The sequence below is a fragment of the Meles meles genome, chromosome 19 (genome assembly GCF_922984935.1).
Source record: "Meles meles chromosome 19, mMelMel3.1 paternal haplotype, whole genome shotgun sequence".
In the NCBI taxonomy this organism is placed as follows: Eukaryota; Metazoa; Chordata; class Mammalia; order Carnivora; family Mustelidae; genus Meles; species Meles meles.
This window is the reverse complement of record NC_060084.1, coordinates 50,583,379-50,602,126: the sequence shown is the minus strand read 5'-3', so window position 1 is coordinate 50,602,126 and position 18,748 is coordinate 50,583,379. Positions and strand designations below refer to the sequence as shown.

General features: G+C 56.2%; 1 protein-coding gene across 1 annotated transcript; it reads right to left on the bottom strand.

Moving 5' to 3' along the window:
• Positions 1 to 1,294: 1,294 nt before the first annotated feature.
• EHD2 (EH domain containing 2) lies at positions 1,295 to 17,367 on the bottom strand. The gene is made up of 6 exons (XM_045989210.1): positions 17,249 to 17,367; positions 14,968 to 15,434; positions 14,367 to 14,464; positions 10,416 to 10,828; positions 4,891 to 5,055; positions 1,295 to 3,110 (listed from the first exon to the last, which is right to left on the bottom strand). The coding sequence occupies exons 2-6, from the start codon at positions 15,369 to 15,371 to the stop codon at positions 2,559 to 2,561; spliced, it is 1,632 nt and encodes a 543-aa protein (XP_045845166.1). The 5' UTR covers positions 15,372 to 15,434; positions 17,249 to 17,367; the 3' UTR covers positions 1,295 to 2,558.
• Positions 17,368 to 18,748: the final 1,381 nt, after the last annotated feature.

Here is an 18,748-nt window from a genome sequence, read left to right as displayed (position 1 = left end):
AAAAAAAGAGACACATACAGGTTTGGCAGTGCAGGCTGGGAATCATGAATCCTGGACAAGCTGCAAAGCTGTGCCTCACTTTCCCCATCTGTGAAATAGGGACAATAACGGTACATCAGCCTTAAAGATTTTTCAGGAGAAGAAACGAAATAATAAACCCACAACAGTGTAAGATTGTACCTGGCGGGGTGTGTGGGGGTGGTGCCTGAATAGCTCAGTGGGTTAAGTGTCTGCCTTCACTGTGGTCATGATCTTGGGGTCCTGGGTTCAGGCCCCAAGTTGGGCTCTCCCTCTTCCTCGGTGCTTTCTCTTTTTCTCTCTCAAATAAGTCTTTAAAAAAAAAAAAAAAGACTGTGCCTGGTATCCAAATGTTAGCTATTGTTATTGGCTCGCCCCCTGAGGTTTCATCTTAGAACCAACTAATCCTTGCTGTTTACAAATAAGGAAGGAAGCTTGGAGGCCCTTGGACGCTGGCAACCATTCATAGGGATCCAGGGCTTCCTACAGGCCCTTCTGGAGTCGAAAGGGAAGAAGGCACAGAGAGGGAGGGGGCCACGCCGGGGATCGCACAGCGGGATCCTCGCGACTCGCCCTGGAGACCCTGAGCAGGCCCTGAAACCCAGGATTCAGCGCGCAGCCCGTGCAGCTCCCGAGTGCCCGCCAGGGGGCGCTGGGAGCCGCGAAAGCCGGAGAGCGCGCGTGGGCGGCAAGAGCGCGAGGTCAGCGTGCCCCGGCCGCGGTGGGTGTGGTCGGGGCGTGGGTCAGGGGCTCAGCCCGCGGGGTCCGCAGGTCGAGGCCCCCGGGAGGGAGCGCGTGGGCACACATGGTGGTCCCTGTGGACAGCGTCACCTCTCCTCCAGGAGCCAGCTTGTCTCCGGCGTTACGTGTCCCGGGTGGCGTCCAAGGTGGCGCACGCTGGCGGGCCGGGCGGGGGCGGGGAGTGTTGGCGGAGGCAAGATGTGCCGGAGCCCGCGCGATCACAACCCCACGCCCCAGGGCTTGGTTCCCAGGCCCCCGCGGCGGGAGGCGGGAGAGAGGGCTGTCCCGGAGGGAGGGCCCCAGAGTAACTTTTCTTCGGAAAATATGTTGGTCTGGCCCCCAGCCCAGGCCTGAGTCATCAGACTCTGCAGCATTGAGCCATGGCCTCCAAGCCCCCGCCCCGCTCCTGCGACCTTGGAGGCGAGACCCCCCCCCCCCCCAACCAACCTCAAGCCCTGCCCAGGGCTCTCCTTCCGGGGGAGTCAGGGGGAAAGCGAATCCCCGCCCCCCATCCCAAGACAGCGTGACTTCCACGTGGAAAGAAGCCTTGGCTTTATTTGCTCTGTGGGAACGCTGTTCGCTGTTCGGTTCACAGGTCCCTCCTAGGCATGGGGTCGGAGCGGGGCGGGGCGTGCTGATGGGTGTGGGAATCCCCGAGAGCATCATGGGGGGGCATCCCCACCTATGTCACCCTTCCCCATCTTTTCCATGGGGTCCCCACCAGGATCAAGCACTAGTATTCGGTGAAGGCACGGAAGGGTGGAGGGCGGGACGGGAGGGGTCCCTTTAGGGAGGAGAGGGGAGGGCTGTAGCACCAAGAGCCCCTCCCCCCAACACATCCCCAACAAGGGGACTAAAATAAAGCCCAGGCGCCTTTATATCGTAGGGGCTCTACTTAAATACGGGCTGTTGGCAGACGGAGCTGTGCTTCAGTCTACAATTCAGGCCACCAGCGGTGGGGAGCCTGGGGGAGGGGGCGGCCAGGCTGGGTTTTCAAACCAGGGCCGGTGGGCGGAGGCCAAAAATACCTCAAAGTGGGCACACAGTCTGGGTGAAGCAAAGCTCCGAGGGGCTTTTCTGTCTGCTGAGAATCCTTATTAAAGAAAGGGGTGTGCCCAGAAGTGGGCAGAGGAGCCGAAGAGGGGTCCCTTTGAGGAAGTAGTGTTTCCCCTCTGAGACCCCAGGTCCCAAGGCCTGAGAACAGGGTGGAGTTGGGGGCCGGATGGGCAAGAAGTGGGGAAGGGGGTCTTTGTGTTGGTTATTGCAACCGGATGATGGCCACTGAGCTACCGGGAGAGGCAAGGGGTCCCGCCCAGAATTGGGGCTCAGACTGGTTAGGGCCGGGTGTGTTTCTGTGTGCGTTTGTGTGACGGTGTGGGTGCTCTCTCCTGAGGATGTCAGCCCCCTGAGGGCAGATGCATGTGTCTGGGTTGCTGTCTGCTGTAAGGTTCAGGGCCCAGAACAATCCCTGCCCATCCAAACGTAGTACGTGCTCAATAAATACTTGAATGAACGATGATTGAATCGATGCCTCTGTGTGTGTGTGTGCGCGTGCACGTGTTAATGTCCCCATGATGTGCCTAAGTGTACGTGAGGGCAGGGGGCATGGGCCAGGCAGAGAAGCCTTGCCCCTCCCCTGGTCCCCATGCTCTGGCAGAAGGGAGTGGAGAGAGGCCCAGCCGTACAACTGAGAAGGTGGGCAGGTGGCAAGCGTGCAGGCTGGGGTGGGGGTGTGCGTGCAGCCGGCTGGCACTCGGGAGCCACAGCAGGGCAGGAGGGAGGGAGGGAGGGCCGCTGGCTCACTCCGCAGAGCCCTTGTGGCGCCGCTTGGAGGGCGGCACAAGGCGGCGGGGCAGGTTGGCGGGCAGCCCGTGGCCCTCAAGCTTGGCCTCGATGAGGTGGCTGGCCAGGGCGAACTCCTCGTCATCCAGCATGCCATCCCGGTCGACGTCGCTCAGCTTCCAGATGCGGCCCAGCACTGAGTTGGGGAGCTTGGTGCCCACCATCCAGGTCTTGGCCTTGGTGCCGCTCAGCTTGCCGTCAGCCGGCGCCAGGTTGTAGAAGATCTCATCGTACTTGGACTTGTCCTTGGTCACTACCCACTCGGCCTCGTCGTCCGAGCCCTCCTCGCCGTCCTCCAGGGCCTCATCGGGCCCCCGCTCCACGAACGGGCCCATGTGGGTGCCCTCGAAGGCGCCGCCCTGCACCCCCACCTCGGTGCTCTCCAGCTCTTCCTGCCGCAGCAGCGGCATGAGCTTGGCGATGTCGTGGGTCAGCATCTCGTCCAGGGCTTCCAGCAGCTTTGGCTTCAGCGAGTGGAACTTGGTGAAGTCGTGAGCCATGAGCATCTCCTGTTGCAGGGGAGGGGGGAGGAGAGAGGAGCCCTGAGAAGTCAGGGGGCAGCGGGATCCTTGGGCAGGAGAGGTGTGTACCCGTACAACGCTCCTGTCCCACTCGGACACCCACCGCTCAGAAGAGACTGGGGCAGCGGGGGCCCGGGGACCCTCCCCCTGTGCCAGGCGTGCCCCCAGAATCACTGGACGGTGGGGACATGAGCGGCCCTCTGATGACTTGCCAGCTGGTAGAGAAGGATTTCAATGTTCCGATACCGATACCCAGCTTTCCCAAGCACAGCCCTGGGTCTGCCCAGCCTCTGTGGAGCCCCAGGCTGCAGCTGGCCGGCACCCCCACCCTGGTGCAAATTGAGAAAATTCCATTCCTGCCATTAGTTCCGTCACCCCACTTCACAGAAACGAGGGAGTGTGGCTTGCTGCCAAGTTTGGAGGTTTAGCCTGGGATGGCCAGATCGCCAGGAACTTGGGGGACACCCTGCCCGCAGAAGATGACTTCTTCTAGAGCAGCCATGCGGCTGGATCTGCGGTCATGTGGCCCCTCTGAGTCGCCTGCACCAGGAGACTCACAGCACAGACCAATCCGTTTCATGGACCACACTGATTTCCAGAACAAAGGCAGAGAAGCCTGCTGATCTGGACATAAAGGGGTAGAGGTGGGGGGGGGTCTGGACTCCAGGGCCTGCCTGCCCAGGTCCCAACCCAGTTCTGCCACCTAGGAGTTGTGTCCTCAGGCAAGTGACATCACCTCTTTGGGCCTCGGTTTCCACACGTGTGAAACGGCTCAATAGCATTAGCGCTCCCCTCCCTTGGGGGGTAGGAAAGGCTAAATGAATTCATCTGGATAAAGCATTCCAGAACTGTCAGTGTAATCATATTAGCTGCTGTTTATCTAGCCCCGTGCTTCCCAACCACAGATGTTGCCCTTCCTCAGTGGACGCTTGGCAAGATCTAGAGACATTTTTGATTGTCACAGCTGGGGTACGCTACTAGCACGTAGAAGCCAGGAAGATATGAACATCCCGCAATGCCCAGGACACCCCAGACCACGAACGCTCTGACTCCAAATGTCAGTAGTGCTGAGGCTGAGAACCTTGATCTAGCCCCCCAGCTTGGTGCCACACACGGGTCTCTAGAATTGTCCTTCCCAGTAGAGGAGTTACATGTGGTTATTGAAATTTAACTGAGCTAAAACTCAATAAAACCTAATGGGGCTAGCAGCTACCATACTGGAAGGCAGAGTACAGAACATTTCCACCATGGCAGAAAGTACTATTGGACAGCACCATTCTAGAAAGTGTCCTTAGAGAGACTGGACCAGTAGCTTTCCGCCCCTTCTCCCTCACCCCTTCTTGCTGGCTGGAAGGCATACAGAATGGCTGGAGTTTTGGCAGCCATTCTGTACTATGTAGGGATCTTGGAACTGGAGGCCAGGTATGGGAGGAGAACTGAGATACAAGGGGACGTTGTCCTCGGCTCTGGAAAGCACCAAACCAGACCACCTTCTAGGACTTTATGGAGAGAAACAAACTTCCATCCTATTGAAGCCACGGTTCCCTGGGGTTTTGTCCCTGGGGTTTTGTCTTCATTCCCTCCTCCTAACCCTAATGCACAAAACCGTGCCCTCAGGGAACCATTTGCAGGAGGTGCTTTCCAGAACCTGCCCTGCATCCCTTCTGTTTTCAAGACCCCACCCTGAAGCCCACAGAAGCTGACCCCTTCCGCCTCCCCCCACACCCCTCACGCCCCACCACCCCCGCTCCCCCGGACAACCTCCCACCTGCATCTTCTGACAGTCCGGAAAGTCACCGGGGGATATGTGATGCTCCAACTGGATCTTGGCAAAGATGACGGGCAGCTTGAGGATCAGCTGCTTCTTCTTGTTCTCCTTCCCAAACACGGAGGGCATCTCCTTCTTCAGGTAGCTGATGATGTATGCGTGGACCTACGGGAGGACAGTGCCGTCACCCGGAGCCCCACACCCAGAGCTCCTGATCTGCATGGCCCAGAGAGGGGCCTGAAAATGTGCATTCCGACCCTTCCAGGTGAGCAGAAGGGCAGAAGGGCCCCTCCTCTCCTAGGCAATCCACTCCCCACCCTCCATCTATATACCAGCCCGAGCCTCTGCCTGGATTGCCTTGTCCACATTCCTGGACAGCTCCGTCTTTTGACGCCCAGCAGAATCTGGGCCCGGACCCCATCTGTTTTCACTGCTTCCCACCTTGGGGGCCAGCAACCCCATGGCCGCTGGCAGCATCGCCTGCCTGGGGAGACACAGCAGGCCCCCCACTGGTCTTCTGGCTTCTCTTGTCCCTACCATGCCTTCTCCTAGGCAGCAGCGGCTGCAGAGGTCTTTCTGATTTTTAGGAACAAACACCAGATCATGAGACACTGCTCCAAAGTCTCCATCTGCTTTTTATCCAAGTACAAAATTCCGACCATAGCTGACAAGTCCCTACGGCGGCAATTCTCAAAGTGTGGCCCAGGGAACCCCAGGGATTCCCTCCCTTCCCCAGCCTCTTTCAGGGGTTCACATAGTCAAAACTATTTTAATAACAACACCAAGGTGCTATGTGTCTTTTGTGCTCCCATTCCCCCTCCCTAGATGGGGGGCAGTGGAGTTTTTAAAGGCAACAGGATTCGTGATACTGTAACCGACTGAGTGCAGGAACAGATGTGAAAATGCAGAGATCTTCTCAGAAGCCAGACATTTAAGGGACTTGCAAAAATGTAAAACCGGGCCACCGTCCTCTGTAATTTTTTTTTTTTTTTGGTTTGGAGATAATTTTCATAAAATGTATGGGACTTAGCCCATGTCCTGGGCTTATGGCTATTTAAAAACTGATCTTCTAATATCTACTATCCTTATTAATTAATATAAATTGAACTATCATAACTCATCCATAACATTTATAATCCACAAACTGTTACTTACTAATAGTTACATGGTTATTGTTGGTTCAGCGATAATACTAGATGAATATTAAACATTTTCTTCAGTTTTAACTTCTGGTATGGCCAATGTAGACAGATTCAACCCCTGTACCTATACAGTCTTTGGGGCGCTCAATCATTTTCAAGAGTGTCATTTGCTCCTGTGACTGGAAGTTTTGAGAACTGCTGCCCTCCAGGATTTGGCTCCTGGTGTTTTATCCCACATCCTTCACCCTTCCCTGCGCCGCCATGTCAGCTTCCTCACCTGCCATCTTTGTACCAGCATGCTAATCCTTTTCTTGCCAAAGGGCCTTTGCACGTGCCACTGTCTGTCTACAACCCTGCTCTGATCTCCCCAAGCTGGTTCCCTCAGCATCTTTTTGATGTCACCTCCTCACAGAGGCCATCCTATGAGAAGCAGGTGCCCCAACCACCGCCATCCAATTATTTTCTACTGTTACTTCCCTGGCCCCCACAATGTTTATTGCGACCCATCCTTATTTTGCTTATCTGGTGGTTTACTTATTCTGTCTCCTTTCATCAGAATAGGAGCTCCAGGAGGGCTGGGACCTTATCTGTTCCCTCTGTCTCCAGTTATGCACAGAAAGCACTCAAGAAATACTTGTGGAGGGCAGCAATGAACTTGGGAACCTTTGAGCCCCAATCTCCAAAGTTATCAAAAAACAAACAAGAAGGACAGAATCATGAACATTCACATTTTTGAGCAGGAAGCTCAGTAATTAACTGCATATGCTTAAATAAAAAATAGACTATATCTGGATAAAGACACAAGAAACTCCTCATGGGGGCTGCCTCCAGGGAAGAGGCCCTGAGAGGTGGTGGGGGCGATCAGGACTGGGAGGGAGCATGTTTAACCCAGCTTAAATGCTTTACCATGAGATGGTCTTAAAGGTTCAATGGAAAACATTCGTTTGAAAGTTCTCTTAATGAATCATATGTTTAGAATGCTAAAAATGTTGGCGGTCCCTGGCTGGTTCTAAAACCTCATGTCCTCCCAACTCCACCACTCTACCTCCTCCAGCCACCCTGGGCTCCTCCTTCGAGGCTGTTCTGCCTCAGGGCCTTTGCACTTACTGTTCCCTCTGCCTGGTAGGGCCTCCCCCAGACCTCCACTCTCCCTCCTTCAGGTCTCTACTGGGAGACCCTCCCTGACCTCCTTTAAACAGTCCCTTGCCAATCTCCTTTCCTCTGCTTCATTTTCCTTCCTGATCCTTATCACATACAATACTGTATGATATTATAGATTCATTTGTTTAATACCCACTTCCCCCGTAAAAAGTAATTCTACAAGGAAAAAAAAAAAATAGCATTAACTCATTTGTTCCCTGCTGTAACTCCAGAGCTCAACAGAGTGCAGAAGCACGTTGTAGGTGCTCGGTAACTGTTTGTTGAATGAATATCACGGTGCTGCCTCAGAGAACTCGGTAAGAAGGTTCAGGGCATCTTGGCCTCTTTGGAATCAGACCCGCAAGATCTTGGCCTCAAGTATCGCAAAACAGTGAAATCGCCCCTTCTCGCGCTATCACTTCAACCAAAGGGCAGATCCGGGTGACTCATCCACTCCCTATACGTGCAGACGGGGAAACCGAGGCACCGAGGGGTAGCTACTCAGAGTCCAGAGCGTACGGGAAGGTAAATGGTGTGAACTGTTGCTCGATGGCCAGACCAAGTGTGGCGGGATCACACGTGGGGAATGGGTGGGTGACACGGAGCAGCGGAGGGGCATATGGAGGCTTGGTCGTAGTTGGACCCTGTGTGAGGGGCACTGGGGAGCCACAGACGGGTCCGAGAGAGGGAGTGAAAAGAATGGTTCGTAGGTGTCAGGGGCCAATGGGGCAGGGGCGTGGTCAGGTTGGTGGGCGGGGCCTGCGAGCGCGGGCCAATTGGGGTGAGGGGCGGGGCCTAAAGCGGCTCCTCGGGGACCCAGAAGTGGGAAGGCGGGAGGGCGCTGATGGCTTTTCCAGAGAGGAAGCGGGGGAAGGTGCCAGGAAGAGATAAGGTGGGAGGGCGGGCTGGGCCGGGGCGCGGGTCCCGGACTCCGGGGTTTGTCCGGGTTTCCGGAGCCGCCTCCTGCCCGGCGGGGGCACCAGGTGTCCGGCCCGGCCCCGCCCCTCTGTCCCACGGCCCTGTGCCCCAGCTCCCGCCACTGTCTGCGTCCCCGAGGGGCCGGGGGCCAGGGGTCCGTGCAGGACCAGGGCGAACCAGAGTAGGGCCTCAGAGAGACACGGAGGAAGACAGAGAGGGAGAGATAGGAAGAGGGGAAGAGACAGAAGGAGAGAGCGAGGAGAGAGGAACAGAGAATGAGGGAAGGGGAGAGAGGAAGAGCCCGAAAGAGAGAACGAATGCGAGGGAAAGAGATGGCCGCTGGGAAAGAGGTAGAAATGAGGAGAAACACACAGAGTGACAGAGACACAGAGACAGTCCAGAGCCTGGGTGGGGGAGGAGGGAAAGGTGGATTCCGAGGCTCAGAGCTGTCCCTGCTGGGCCGCTCCCTCCCAGGGAGGATTCCTGGGGTGGGGGTAAGGGCCCTGACTCACCCCTTCTTTGCTGCTCCTTAAACCAACACCTCAGGCTCCTCCACCCCCCATAGCCTTCTAGGCCTCCCTGCCTGCCGGGTTTCCTGCCCCACCTCCACCCTGGCAGCCTCCCCTGTGAATGTTCCATTTGGCCTCCAAAATCACTCTCAAACCAGTGCTCTCCTCCCCCTCCCAAGGCCCTGCTCTGGATCCAGGCTCCTCTCTGTTCCTCGGTCCCCAGCCTCCTCCTTGGTCTCTGGCCTCAGTCTAACAGCCCTTGAATTCCCCTACCGGAAGCCAGCCTGAGAGAGACCCTGTCCCTTCTGGAATCCGAACCCTTCCATGGCTCCCCAGTACCCTCAGGACAGAACGCAGGTCCAGGCCACAGCCCTGGGTGGTCTGACTCCCACCTCTCCGGGCTCAGATTCAGTTACTTGCACTGTCTACACAGGGTTCAACACCAACATTTTCCCTCTTCCTTGAACTGGCCACCTTCTCATCTCCGGCCCATGCTCTTATTGGGCCCACCATCTAGAATTCTTTCCCCTCCTCATCCTCCCTTTCCTCCACTTTGCAGCTCAGATGCCATTTCCTCTAAGAAGTCCCCCACCCCAATTCCCCCTGGGCTCCCCAGTACCAGCCCGGCCCATGCTAGGTCATCACTGGGGATGAGTCTGTCTCCTCCCCTGAATTTCCTTGGTCACTGCTGTGTCCTTAGTACCACCTAACACAGGCTGGGCATGGGGGAGGTTTTGTCAAATGAAGAGTGTTGGTTCAACGCCATTCATTCAATACATATTCACTGAGCACAAAGTTTGTTCCAGGGGCTGGGGATACAGCAGCGAACAAATCCCGACGTCTGATTCAGTGGAGCTTTCATGCGAGTGGAGACAGGCAGTAAACCCAGAAGCCCAGTGAATGGACAATGTCCAGCCAGGCAGCAATGAATGCTATGAAGGAAACTACAACGAGGATAAAGCAAGACTCAGGGGTGCCTGAGTGGCTCAGTGGGTTAAAGCCTCAGGGTCCTGGGATCAAGCCCCACATCGGGCTCTCTGCTCAGCCCCTCTCTCTCTGCCTGCCTCTCTGCCTACTTGTGATCTCTGTCTGTCAAATAAATAAATAAATAAATCTTTGAAGAAAAAAAAAAAGGGTAAAGCAAGACTCACATGATGGGAGCCGGGAGGGAATTACAGTCATAAGAAGGGAGGGCAGACAGGGAAACTTTCTGCAGCTTGTTGAGTAAAGACTTGAAGGAGGTGGGGAGCGAGCCAAGTGGGAGGGAGGCAAGGAAGGGGTGGTTTCCAGGAAAAGGGAACGGTAAGTGCAGAGGCCCTGAGGTAGAAGCGAAGAAGCCAGCATGGAGTGCAATGGATGATGGGAAGGGAGTGGAAGAGAGGAAAAGCGACATGGAGGTAGAGGGGGAATGGGACAGCTGTGGGCCTCACTGGAGTCCCAGGTGACTGGTGTGCAGGGGTGGCCCGTGCTACAGTGTGACTGGTGGTGGGATGTGGATGAAGAGATGACAGGACACAAAGGAGAGAGGGAGATGCGGAAATAGAATGATAGAGGCACAGCAGCAGGGGAATGACTCTCCATGACATCTGGTTTTCCCTGCTCTACCTTGTGCCAGAATGACCCAGCCTGGAGAACCCTCCTGGACCCACTCATCAGAGAGCCCATAAGCCAGTGACTCCGGGCCAAGAAGGACAGGAGGCAGGGCAAGGGCAGTTCCTGCCCCCGGCTCCCGCCCTGCCCGCCCATTCCACACACACACACACACACACACACACACACACACACACACACACACCCCACCCCGCATGCTGCTCACCCGCACCAGCCGGGCCCTCTTCACCAGGTCGTTGAGCTTGCGCAGGGCAGCATGACGTGGTAGGCCCTGGATGTCGCGGAAGAGGTCCTGCTCCTCCAGCTCAAAGAGGCGCCGGTTGTCAGGCACCAGGAGGGGCTGGGACCAGAAGGAGCCAATGTAGACGCGCAGCACCTCGGGCGTGCCCACCACCTTGCCCAGCGCCCACATGAGCGCCCCGTAGACGCGCATCAGCTGCTGGGTCTCCACCATGTCCGCCTTGTTGAGCACTACGCGGATCTTGTCCTCGTGGCCCCGCAGGGCGCCGATGGCCTCGGAGAACTCGTCGGAGATCTCCAGTTTGTGCGCATCGAAGAGCAGGATGATGAGGTCCACGCGCTCTGCGAACCAGCGCAGCACGGCCGGGAAGTCGTAGCCTGGAGGTACACAGAGGAAGCAGTGGGAAGGGCTGAGGTCAGCCCCGCACCCTCCAGCCTTTCCCAAGCATTCATTCCTTTGGATGGACAGTGCACTGTACGGATGTTCAGGTTGTTAACTTTCGAAAACCTTCTCTGGGCGAAACAGCCAAGGCCCCAAGAGTATCCTGCAGCTCTGCACCCGCCCCCACACCCAGGCCCCAGAATTACCCCATCCCTCTGGCCCCAGGCTCTCAGGACATCTGGCTACAGAGGGCCATCACCTGCCCCCTTTTCATTCATTCCTTAGGCAGGTATTAGTGGTGTGCCCCCGTCTGGATGTACAGGTTGTTAAAATACTGAAGTGTTCCTTAACAGACTCCCTGTGCCCCTATGAACCTCCCCCCACCCCGAGGGTCTTCCAAGAGCCTCCATCACCCCAGCCCCTCCCTAAGGCTTCTGGATCTCCCCACAATCCAGCAACTAAAGAGTTCACATTGGCTCTGGTTCGGCTCTCGCCAGTCGAGATGGTAAATATTTTGAATTTATTTAACAATATTTACAGAGAGTCTTCTGTGTGCCAGGCCCTACCCTGGACACCCAGAGATACCACAGAGGACACAGAGACAAGTCCTGGCCTTCATGGAGTACCTGTCTCAAGTGGCTTCATTCATTCATTCACTCATTCGTTCCTCGTTCATTCATTCATTCACACCCTTCGCTTTTGCTGCTCACTCATCATTCAGCAAGCAAGGCTTAGGAGAGCAGAGAGGAGCCACGGTGGGCGAAGGTGGGGCGGGGGGCAGACCTGACTTGGCGGTCAGGAAGTCCTGGGTTTGAATTCCACCTCTGCCCAACCCCCCCACTCCCCCCAGCTGTGTGAACTTAAGCAAGTAGGAAACCTCTCAGAACTTGTTTCCTCTTCTGTAAAATGGAGGTCCTAACAGAATGTAACTTGGAGGGCTGTTGTGGAGATTAAATGAATATAAATGAGCTAATATATAATATACCAAAAAAGCTTATCTGTAAAGAGCCTAAAACAGTGTGTGTTTAAAATGCATGAGCTTGAGGCACCGGGGTGGCTCAGTCGCTAAGTGTCTGCCTTCGGCTCGGGTCATGATGCCAGGATTCTGGGATGGAGCCCTGCATCAGGCTCCCTGCTCAGCGGGGAGCCTGCTTCTCCCTCTCCCACTCCCCCTGCTTCTGTTCCCTCTCTCGCTGTATCTCACTCTGTCAAATAAATAAATAAAATACTTTTAAAAATAAAGTAAATAAAAATAAATAAAATGGGCGAGCTTTAGGCATGTCAGTTTATACCTGAATTAAACTGCTAAAACAGGCGGCCTGGGTGACTCAGTGGGTTAAGCACCCCACTCTTGGCTTCTCGGGTCGTGCTCTCAGGGTTGCGGGATTGAGCCCCCCATCGGGCTCTGAGCTCAGGGTGAGTCTGCTTGAGATTCTTTCCCTCCCCCTGCTCTCTCCCTCTCGCTCTCTCTAAAAATAAATAAATAAATAAATAAAATCTATTAAAAAAATAAACCGTTAAAACAAGGAAACACAATCTGGGAACTCCGGTAAATGCTCAACAAGATTTAGCTGTGACACATGTGGGACATAGTGAAGGTCTCCCTTCAGGAACTGTCCCTAGAGCCATCCTGGTGCTGTTCTCTCATGCAGCTCAGGCACTGAGGACACAGACCAGTCCCCAGAGTGGTCAGGCCGGGAGGGGGAGCCCAGAGAGATTTAGGAGCCCAGCAGGGGCACTTGACCCCACCTTGGGGGGGGTCAAAGAGGGCTTCTCAGAATGGGGGACATGGTGGTGACCTGGGAGACAAGGTGCTACCTGGCAGAACAGGAAGCCACTGCTGACTCCCCTGCCATCCCGGCTTTCTCTCCCTGGGGGCATCCTGTCCAGTGGGAGCAGGGTCCTTGTGGCCCCTGGGGACTGGATGGGGTGGGGGAGGGGGAATCTGCTTGCGAGGAGGAAGGGCCAGGGAACCAGGAGCTCCTTCCCTCCCAAGCGAGCGCGCGTGCACACACACACACACACACACACACACACACACACATACACACGCCAGGATTTGGAAAGTGTGTCTCATGCGAGGCGGGAGGGAGGGAGGGAGGTTGAGTCAGCGCGGGAGCCGGAGACGTGGCAGAGTCCCCAGGGTGCACAGCTACGACACTCCCCAGGAACACAGTCGACCGCACACCCAGAGCGCCTACTGTGTGTCGCACACTGAAGTGCTTCACAGGTTTGACATTGAACGTGAACCCTCCGTGCCACCTACAAGGCTGATGCTGTTATTACCCCACTTTTACAGATGAGGAGACTGAGACAGGGAGCGGGATGAGTGGCTCACCCAGAGCCCGTGGTTTGAAAATAGCAGAGCCCAGATTTGAGCCCTGCTAGAGACCACTCCCCTTTGCTACAATCACACACGGAGAGGCGGCCTGCCACGCCTCCCACCAATGCACACACACGTGCGCACACATCCTGACACAATCGCAGCCACAGGCTCCAAGGTGCGGACTCCCATACCTACCCTTGTGCTCTCTCCAACCTCCCACACACTTGCACACAGACAGACCGACAGACTCTCCTCCTTTTCCTCTACCCAACCTGCCAGGGTTCCCTTCTTTCTCCTCTTCCCACAACCTCGGGCCCCTACCCGGCTCCCCTCACTGCTCTCCCCGCCCGCTCCCACAGGCCCAGCTCCAGGAGGTGGCGCCCCAGGAACTCCCAGCCCCTCCCTCCTGTCTTCCCCCCCGGGACTGGCCATTCGCCCTCCGCCCTCCCATTGCTTCTGCAGCTGCCCCCTGCTTGTCTCCCAGGGGGACCCGCGCCCGCTGGGCAGCAGCCAGGGACGCCGTCACCCTCCGCGCTCCCGCCCTGCCCGGTGGCCCAGCCTCCTGTCTGTCCCCTCTGCCCCACAAGGCAGACTCCTTTGCCCCAGTCCCAGGCTGGCCAGGCAGACACTGCAGGGTGGCTGATGGGGGGTGGGGTGGGGTGCAGTTGCTGAGCGGGCTAGGCAGGGGTGGGGGCCGGCTCCCACTGAGGTCCCCGCTGGAATTCACCCTCGGCCACTCCCCCTGCACAGCTGTTTATAAATTCCAGGCCCGGTCTTGGCCTGCGCCCAGATTCCCCCTCCCAAGCCCTGCTCAGCCCCATCTGTGGCCCAGGGGTGAAGCCAGGAGCATGCCCAGAGCCCAGGGCCTCCCTGCTCGGCCTCTGCCTCCTCCCTGGGTCTCCTGAGTCTCTCTCTAAGGCGGCCCACACTTGGGATCTGTCTCTGACTTCACGTGTCTCCCTCCATCTCTCTTGATCTCTCCCTGCCTCATCCTCCAGACCAGCCCGGACACGGAGCTGAGGCGTGCTCACACGTGTGCACGCCCATGCCTCCCCTGTCCCCTTGGCATGCACGGACACGGAGCAGCACAGCCTTCCACGGGCTCCCTTCTGTCACCCAGCCAGCTCTGCGCCAGCTGACACAGGCCCATGTCCGAGCAGAGAGCCAGCCGCCGCCTCCCTCAGACCCCGGAGTCCGGGTCCACTCACCCCGGCTCACTCTCTGTTTGGCGCCGGACAGGATGCCCGGGGTGTCGATGATACTGATGCTCTCCAGGACCTGATTGGGGAGCTGGGCACACATGAACCTGAGGCAGAGGGAGAGCCGCGGGTTAGCGCAGGGAGAGGCGGGAGAGGACCCATGAGAAGGGAAAACCAGGACGGCACATTGGGGGACTCAGGTAAAAAGAAGGGAAGAATCTCGAAAAATTGGGACAGAGAATAAGAACCATAACCAAAATAAATAAATAAGTTAATTAATTAATTCAGAGCTGATGTTTACTGAGCACTTATTCTATGCCTTGTGCTGTGCTAATAATAAGCACCTTATACAGAAGCGGGGACTATGGTTATCCCCATTTTCCAGTTGAAGATAAGAGAGGCACAGAGAGGTGAAGTCACCTGCCCAAGGCTGCCCAGGTAGAGGGGCAGGTGGACTGGGGCAGGCTGGCCCCACCGGCTCCACTGCTCCCCTGGAGGAGGCAGGAAGGGGGAGGAGAGGAGGGAATTGGGAGCAGGAAAGAAAGAAACAAAGGCAGGGGTGGGGGGGGCAGAGACGGGGAGATGCACCCCTGCTTCCCAAGCCACGCACCTGTTGAGGAAGGTGTTCCCGAAAGGGTTGAGCTTGCGGAATGGCTTGTCCGGGTCAACCACTAGGGCGTTGCCCGGCACGGTGCCCTCGGTGTCCCCATGCATGACCGCCACGAAGCAGTCGGTGGTGGGCTCGGGCCCCACGCGGGAGCCTGGCACCTCCTGCTCCAGCAGGTACTGGATGAAGCTGGTCTTGCCCGTGCTGTACTGGCCGGCCACCAGGACCATGGGCTTGCCGTCGAAATCGGCGTCCTCCAGGGCCGGCGAGTGGAAGGCGCCAAATCGGTAGTGCTCCTCCAGGGGCAGCAGCTTGGTGCGGTAGAGCTCCTTGAGGGACGAGGTCACTGTGCGGATGGCCTCGGGCTGCTGGCCCCGGGCACCGCCCCGCTTCATCCAGCTGAACATGGTGGCTCCGTGCTCCCCACCGGGCTCGCTGAGGGAGATGGGCGCGGGTTGGGGGAGAGCTGCCTGCAAGAGGGGGACAGAGTGTTGTTGGGGCCCTGCCTCACAGAGGAGGAGGAGGAGGAGGAGGAGGAGGAGGAGGAGGTAGAGGAGGAGGAGGAAAGGAGCCGGAAGGTGGAACGGGTGGAGATGGATGGGAGAACTGGGGGGGGGGGGGGATGGAGGCAGCAGAGAGCACGGGAGGGCAGCGGGTGAGGGTTTTGGGAGGAAGACGGTGATTATTTCAGCTGGAGGAAGAGAAAGAGATGAACGGTGGGATAATGGAAGTAGCAAGACTGATGGTGGGAGACCAAGGGATGATGAGTACCAGATGCGGACACAGTAAACTGACCACGGATCAGCAAACTGGCCAAGCTGACTTTTGAACAGCTCCCTTCCATGCGCAGCAAGGATCCCGTGCAAGACGGGCAGAGAGGATGGTGTGTGCCAAGGTCCCGAGCTGTGAACGGCATGGAGTGGGTTGCGGGACACAGGAGGGGTGAGAAATAAGGCTGAAGGTTTGACTGAGTGCACCCAGGTCATAAGGGGCCTCAGGTGATCCCAAGAATATGAAGATTTCTGATCACTGCATGCCAGATGCTGCTCTAACTCATTTAATCTTTCTGACAATGTGGTAAGGTAGGGCTATTATTATCCCCATGTTTCTGATGCACAAAGGCGGCTCACAAAGATAGCAATAACTTGCCCAAGATCACTTGGTTAGAAAGCGCTCAGTCTAGACAACCTGACCTCGGAACATGTACTCCTATCATAGGTCTGTGTTAGAAAGAGAGAATTACCAACTCAGCAGCAACAAGCACCTCCACCCGAACTGTGTTTTCAATATTCCCTTACTATCTTTTCACTCTCTGTAGGATCTGTAGTGATGTCCCCTCTTTCATTACTGATATCAGTCATTTGTGTCTTTTTCTTTTTTTTGTTTCCTTCCTTGATCAGTCTAAGTAGTTGCTTATAATTTACTGATCTTTTCACAGAACCGGGCTTTGGTCAGATTGGAGTCTCCAAACACCATTTTCCATTAAAAAAGAAACAAAAAACAAACAAGCAAACAAAAACTGAGATTCTTGTAGAAATGGCTGATTCCAGGGCTGGAGCAGGAGAAGAACAAATGAGCCTGATCAGGTAGTGGGAAGGTAGGCAAAGATGTAAGGGACATGCTACCGGGACACAGGGACCAGCCTAAAGAGCCCCCACTGGCCAAAGATGGGACGATTTGAGCATCAAAATTAACTGCATATCAAAAATGTTAAAATCCATAAAATCACAATGATAAAGGAAAATAAATATATAGAAAGGGAAAGGAGTAGAGGGGAAAGAGTGTCAGATTGGTAAAGGAGAGGTGGGAGCTGGGAACTGGGATGTTGGCAGAGAGGGGCGGGCCTGGGTGGTGTCCTGGGCAGGGAGGGGTCCGAGGGACAATTTAGGGGTAGCTGGACAGGACGTTGGGTTGGTGAAGTAGCAGAGGAGCTCTTGAGTGGGAGGAGGGGCCAAATAGGACTGAGATGGGTGAGGTCAGTAGAGGGAGACTCCAGGGAGGGGATCTCTTCTGGTTGAGGGGATGGGGAGGCGACTTGGGAGTGGGGGCAACTGAGCACGATGGGAAGGAACGAAGAGGGCAGGGGGCACTGTCACAGGCTGGAAGGAGTTGGAGGGAGACACGGAGCGGGGTGCTGGGGACACTGGGGACACCGCTACACACTGCGGGGGTGGGGACTGAGAATCTTGGGGGCGGCAGGGGAATAATCAGGCTTCTAGGCTCCGCGGGCCGGGCGGGGGTTGGGAGGCGAGGGAGGCGACAGTGGCGGTCGGGGACCACTCACCGATGGGCGCGCAGGCGGCTGCACCGGGCGACGGGCTGGACGGGGGTCCCGCGGGTATCCGAGACGCCCGCGGAGCGGCCTGTGCTCCGGGTCCTGTCCTGAGCCGTCTGAGCCGGGTGGGGCCGAGAGCGGGGAGGAGGGAAGGGAGGGGCGGGGGGGCGGGACCAGGCGCCCCCCCTCCCTAAACCGGGAACCCGGCCTCTGGCGCCCCCTAGTGGACAGTGGCGGGGCGGCTTCTCGAGATGGGTGAGAACGGGGCTTTCAATCCCGGTTCAAAATCCGGATCTCTGCCGCTCCTGGGAATGCTAATATTAATACTACAACTAACAACCACAGCGGCAGCAGCAATAATAATAATAATAATTTTAAAACTTACCTGACTTCACGAAATTCCTCTTCTCACAACCCATCCTGGCTTCTCTCTTGAGAACTCAAAGTAAAAGCCCAAGCCCTCAGTGGGGCCCACATGGCCCTACACGCAGCCGCCTGTTCCCTCTGCCCTCACCTCCCTCCTTCTCCCCCTGGCTCACTCTGTTCCAACCACACTGGCTTCTTTGCTGCTCCTCAAGCACACCAACAGCCCTCCAACCTCAGGGCCTTTGCACCTGCCGCTCCCATCGCTTAAAAGGCTCTTCCCCCAGGGATGCGAACAGTTCACTCCCTCCCCTCATTGGTGTCTGCTCAAATGTCACCTCTTCACAGAAGCCCTCCCTGATCTCCCTATTTAAGTCTTCCCGCCGCCATCCATCCATCCATTCTCACTGTTTTATTTTCTCCAGAGTTCGGATTATTCCATAGTTCTCTGCCTAAGTGACTGTCTCCCTAGCAAGAGCACAAGCCCTCCGAGGACTGGGATTTCCAACTGGGTGGTTTCCTGCCATGTCCCTAGGCTAGTACCTTGCCAGACACACCAAAAGGACTCAGTAAATATTTGTTGATTTAATCTTTCACGATCACTGAATGCTTCCTTACATGCAGGCTTATTAGCTAAGAGCATTAGCTCATTGAGTTCTTAGAATGTCCCTGAGAAGTGGCAATCGTTATCCCCATTTTACAGATGAGAAAAACGAGTCACGGAGAAGTGAAATCAAAAAGCACAGAGAGATCATTCAGGACTTAGAGCCGCACCTGGCCCCTAGCAGATGCTTTAAAAAAAATCAGGTCTTATAATCCGGGTCTGGAGCTGAGTTTTCTCTCTCAGCATGGGAGTCAGAGCATACAAAGCCTCGAGTCAAATCCCCGCCCTGCTACTTGCTTGCAAGAGAACCTCAAGGAAGCGATTTTGCCTCTCTGAGCCTCAGTTTCCCCATCTGTCTTGCTACACAGGACCATTTCCTTTGGGTCTTTGTTCAGATGGTGCCTCCTTTGTGAGTCCAACCCTGACCCCCCCAACCCCCCCAGCACCCCAGTTCCTACCTCCTCTTCCTTCCTAGCACTTAGCACCATCAGCCAGAAGAGAGATGTTCCTAATTTTTACTTTTATTTTTACTTCTTTCTGAG

Bases quoted from the DNA above. Each gene is read 5' to 3' on its own strand.
- EHD2 (XM_045989210.1), bottom strand. From the start codon at position 15,371: ATGTTCAGCTGGATGAAGCGGGGCGGTGCCCGGGGCCAGCAGCCCGAG. The intron at 10,829-14,366 runs GTGAGTGGACCC...GTGTACCTCCAG, and splicing joins CAAACAGAGAGTGAGCCGGG to GCTACGACTTCCCGGCCGTG. The intron at 5,056-10,415 runs GTGAGCAGCATG...GTCCTCCCGTAG, and splicing joins AGAGGGCCCGGCTGGTGCGG to GTCCACGCATACATCATCAG.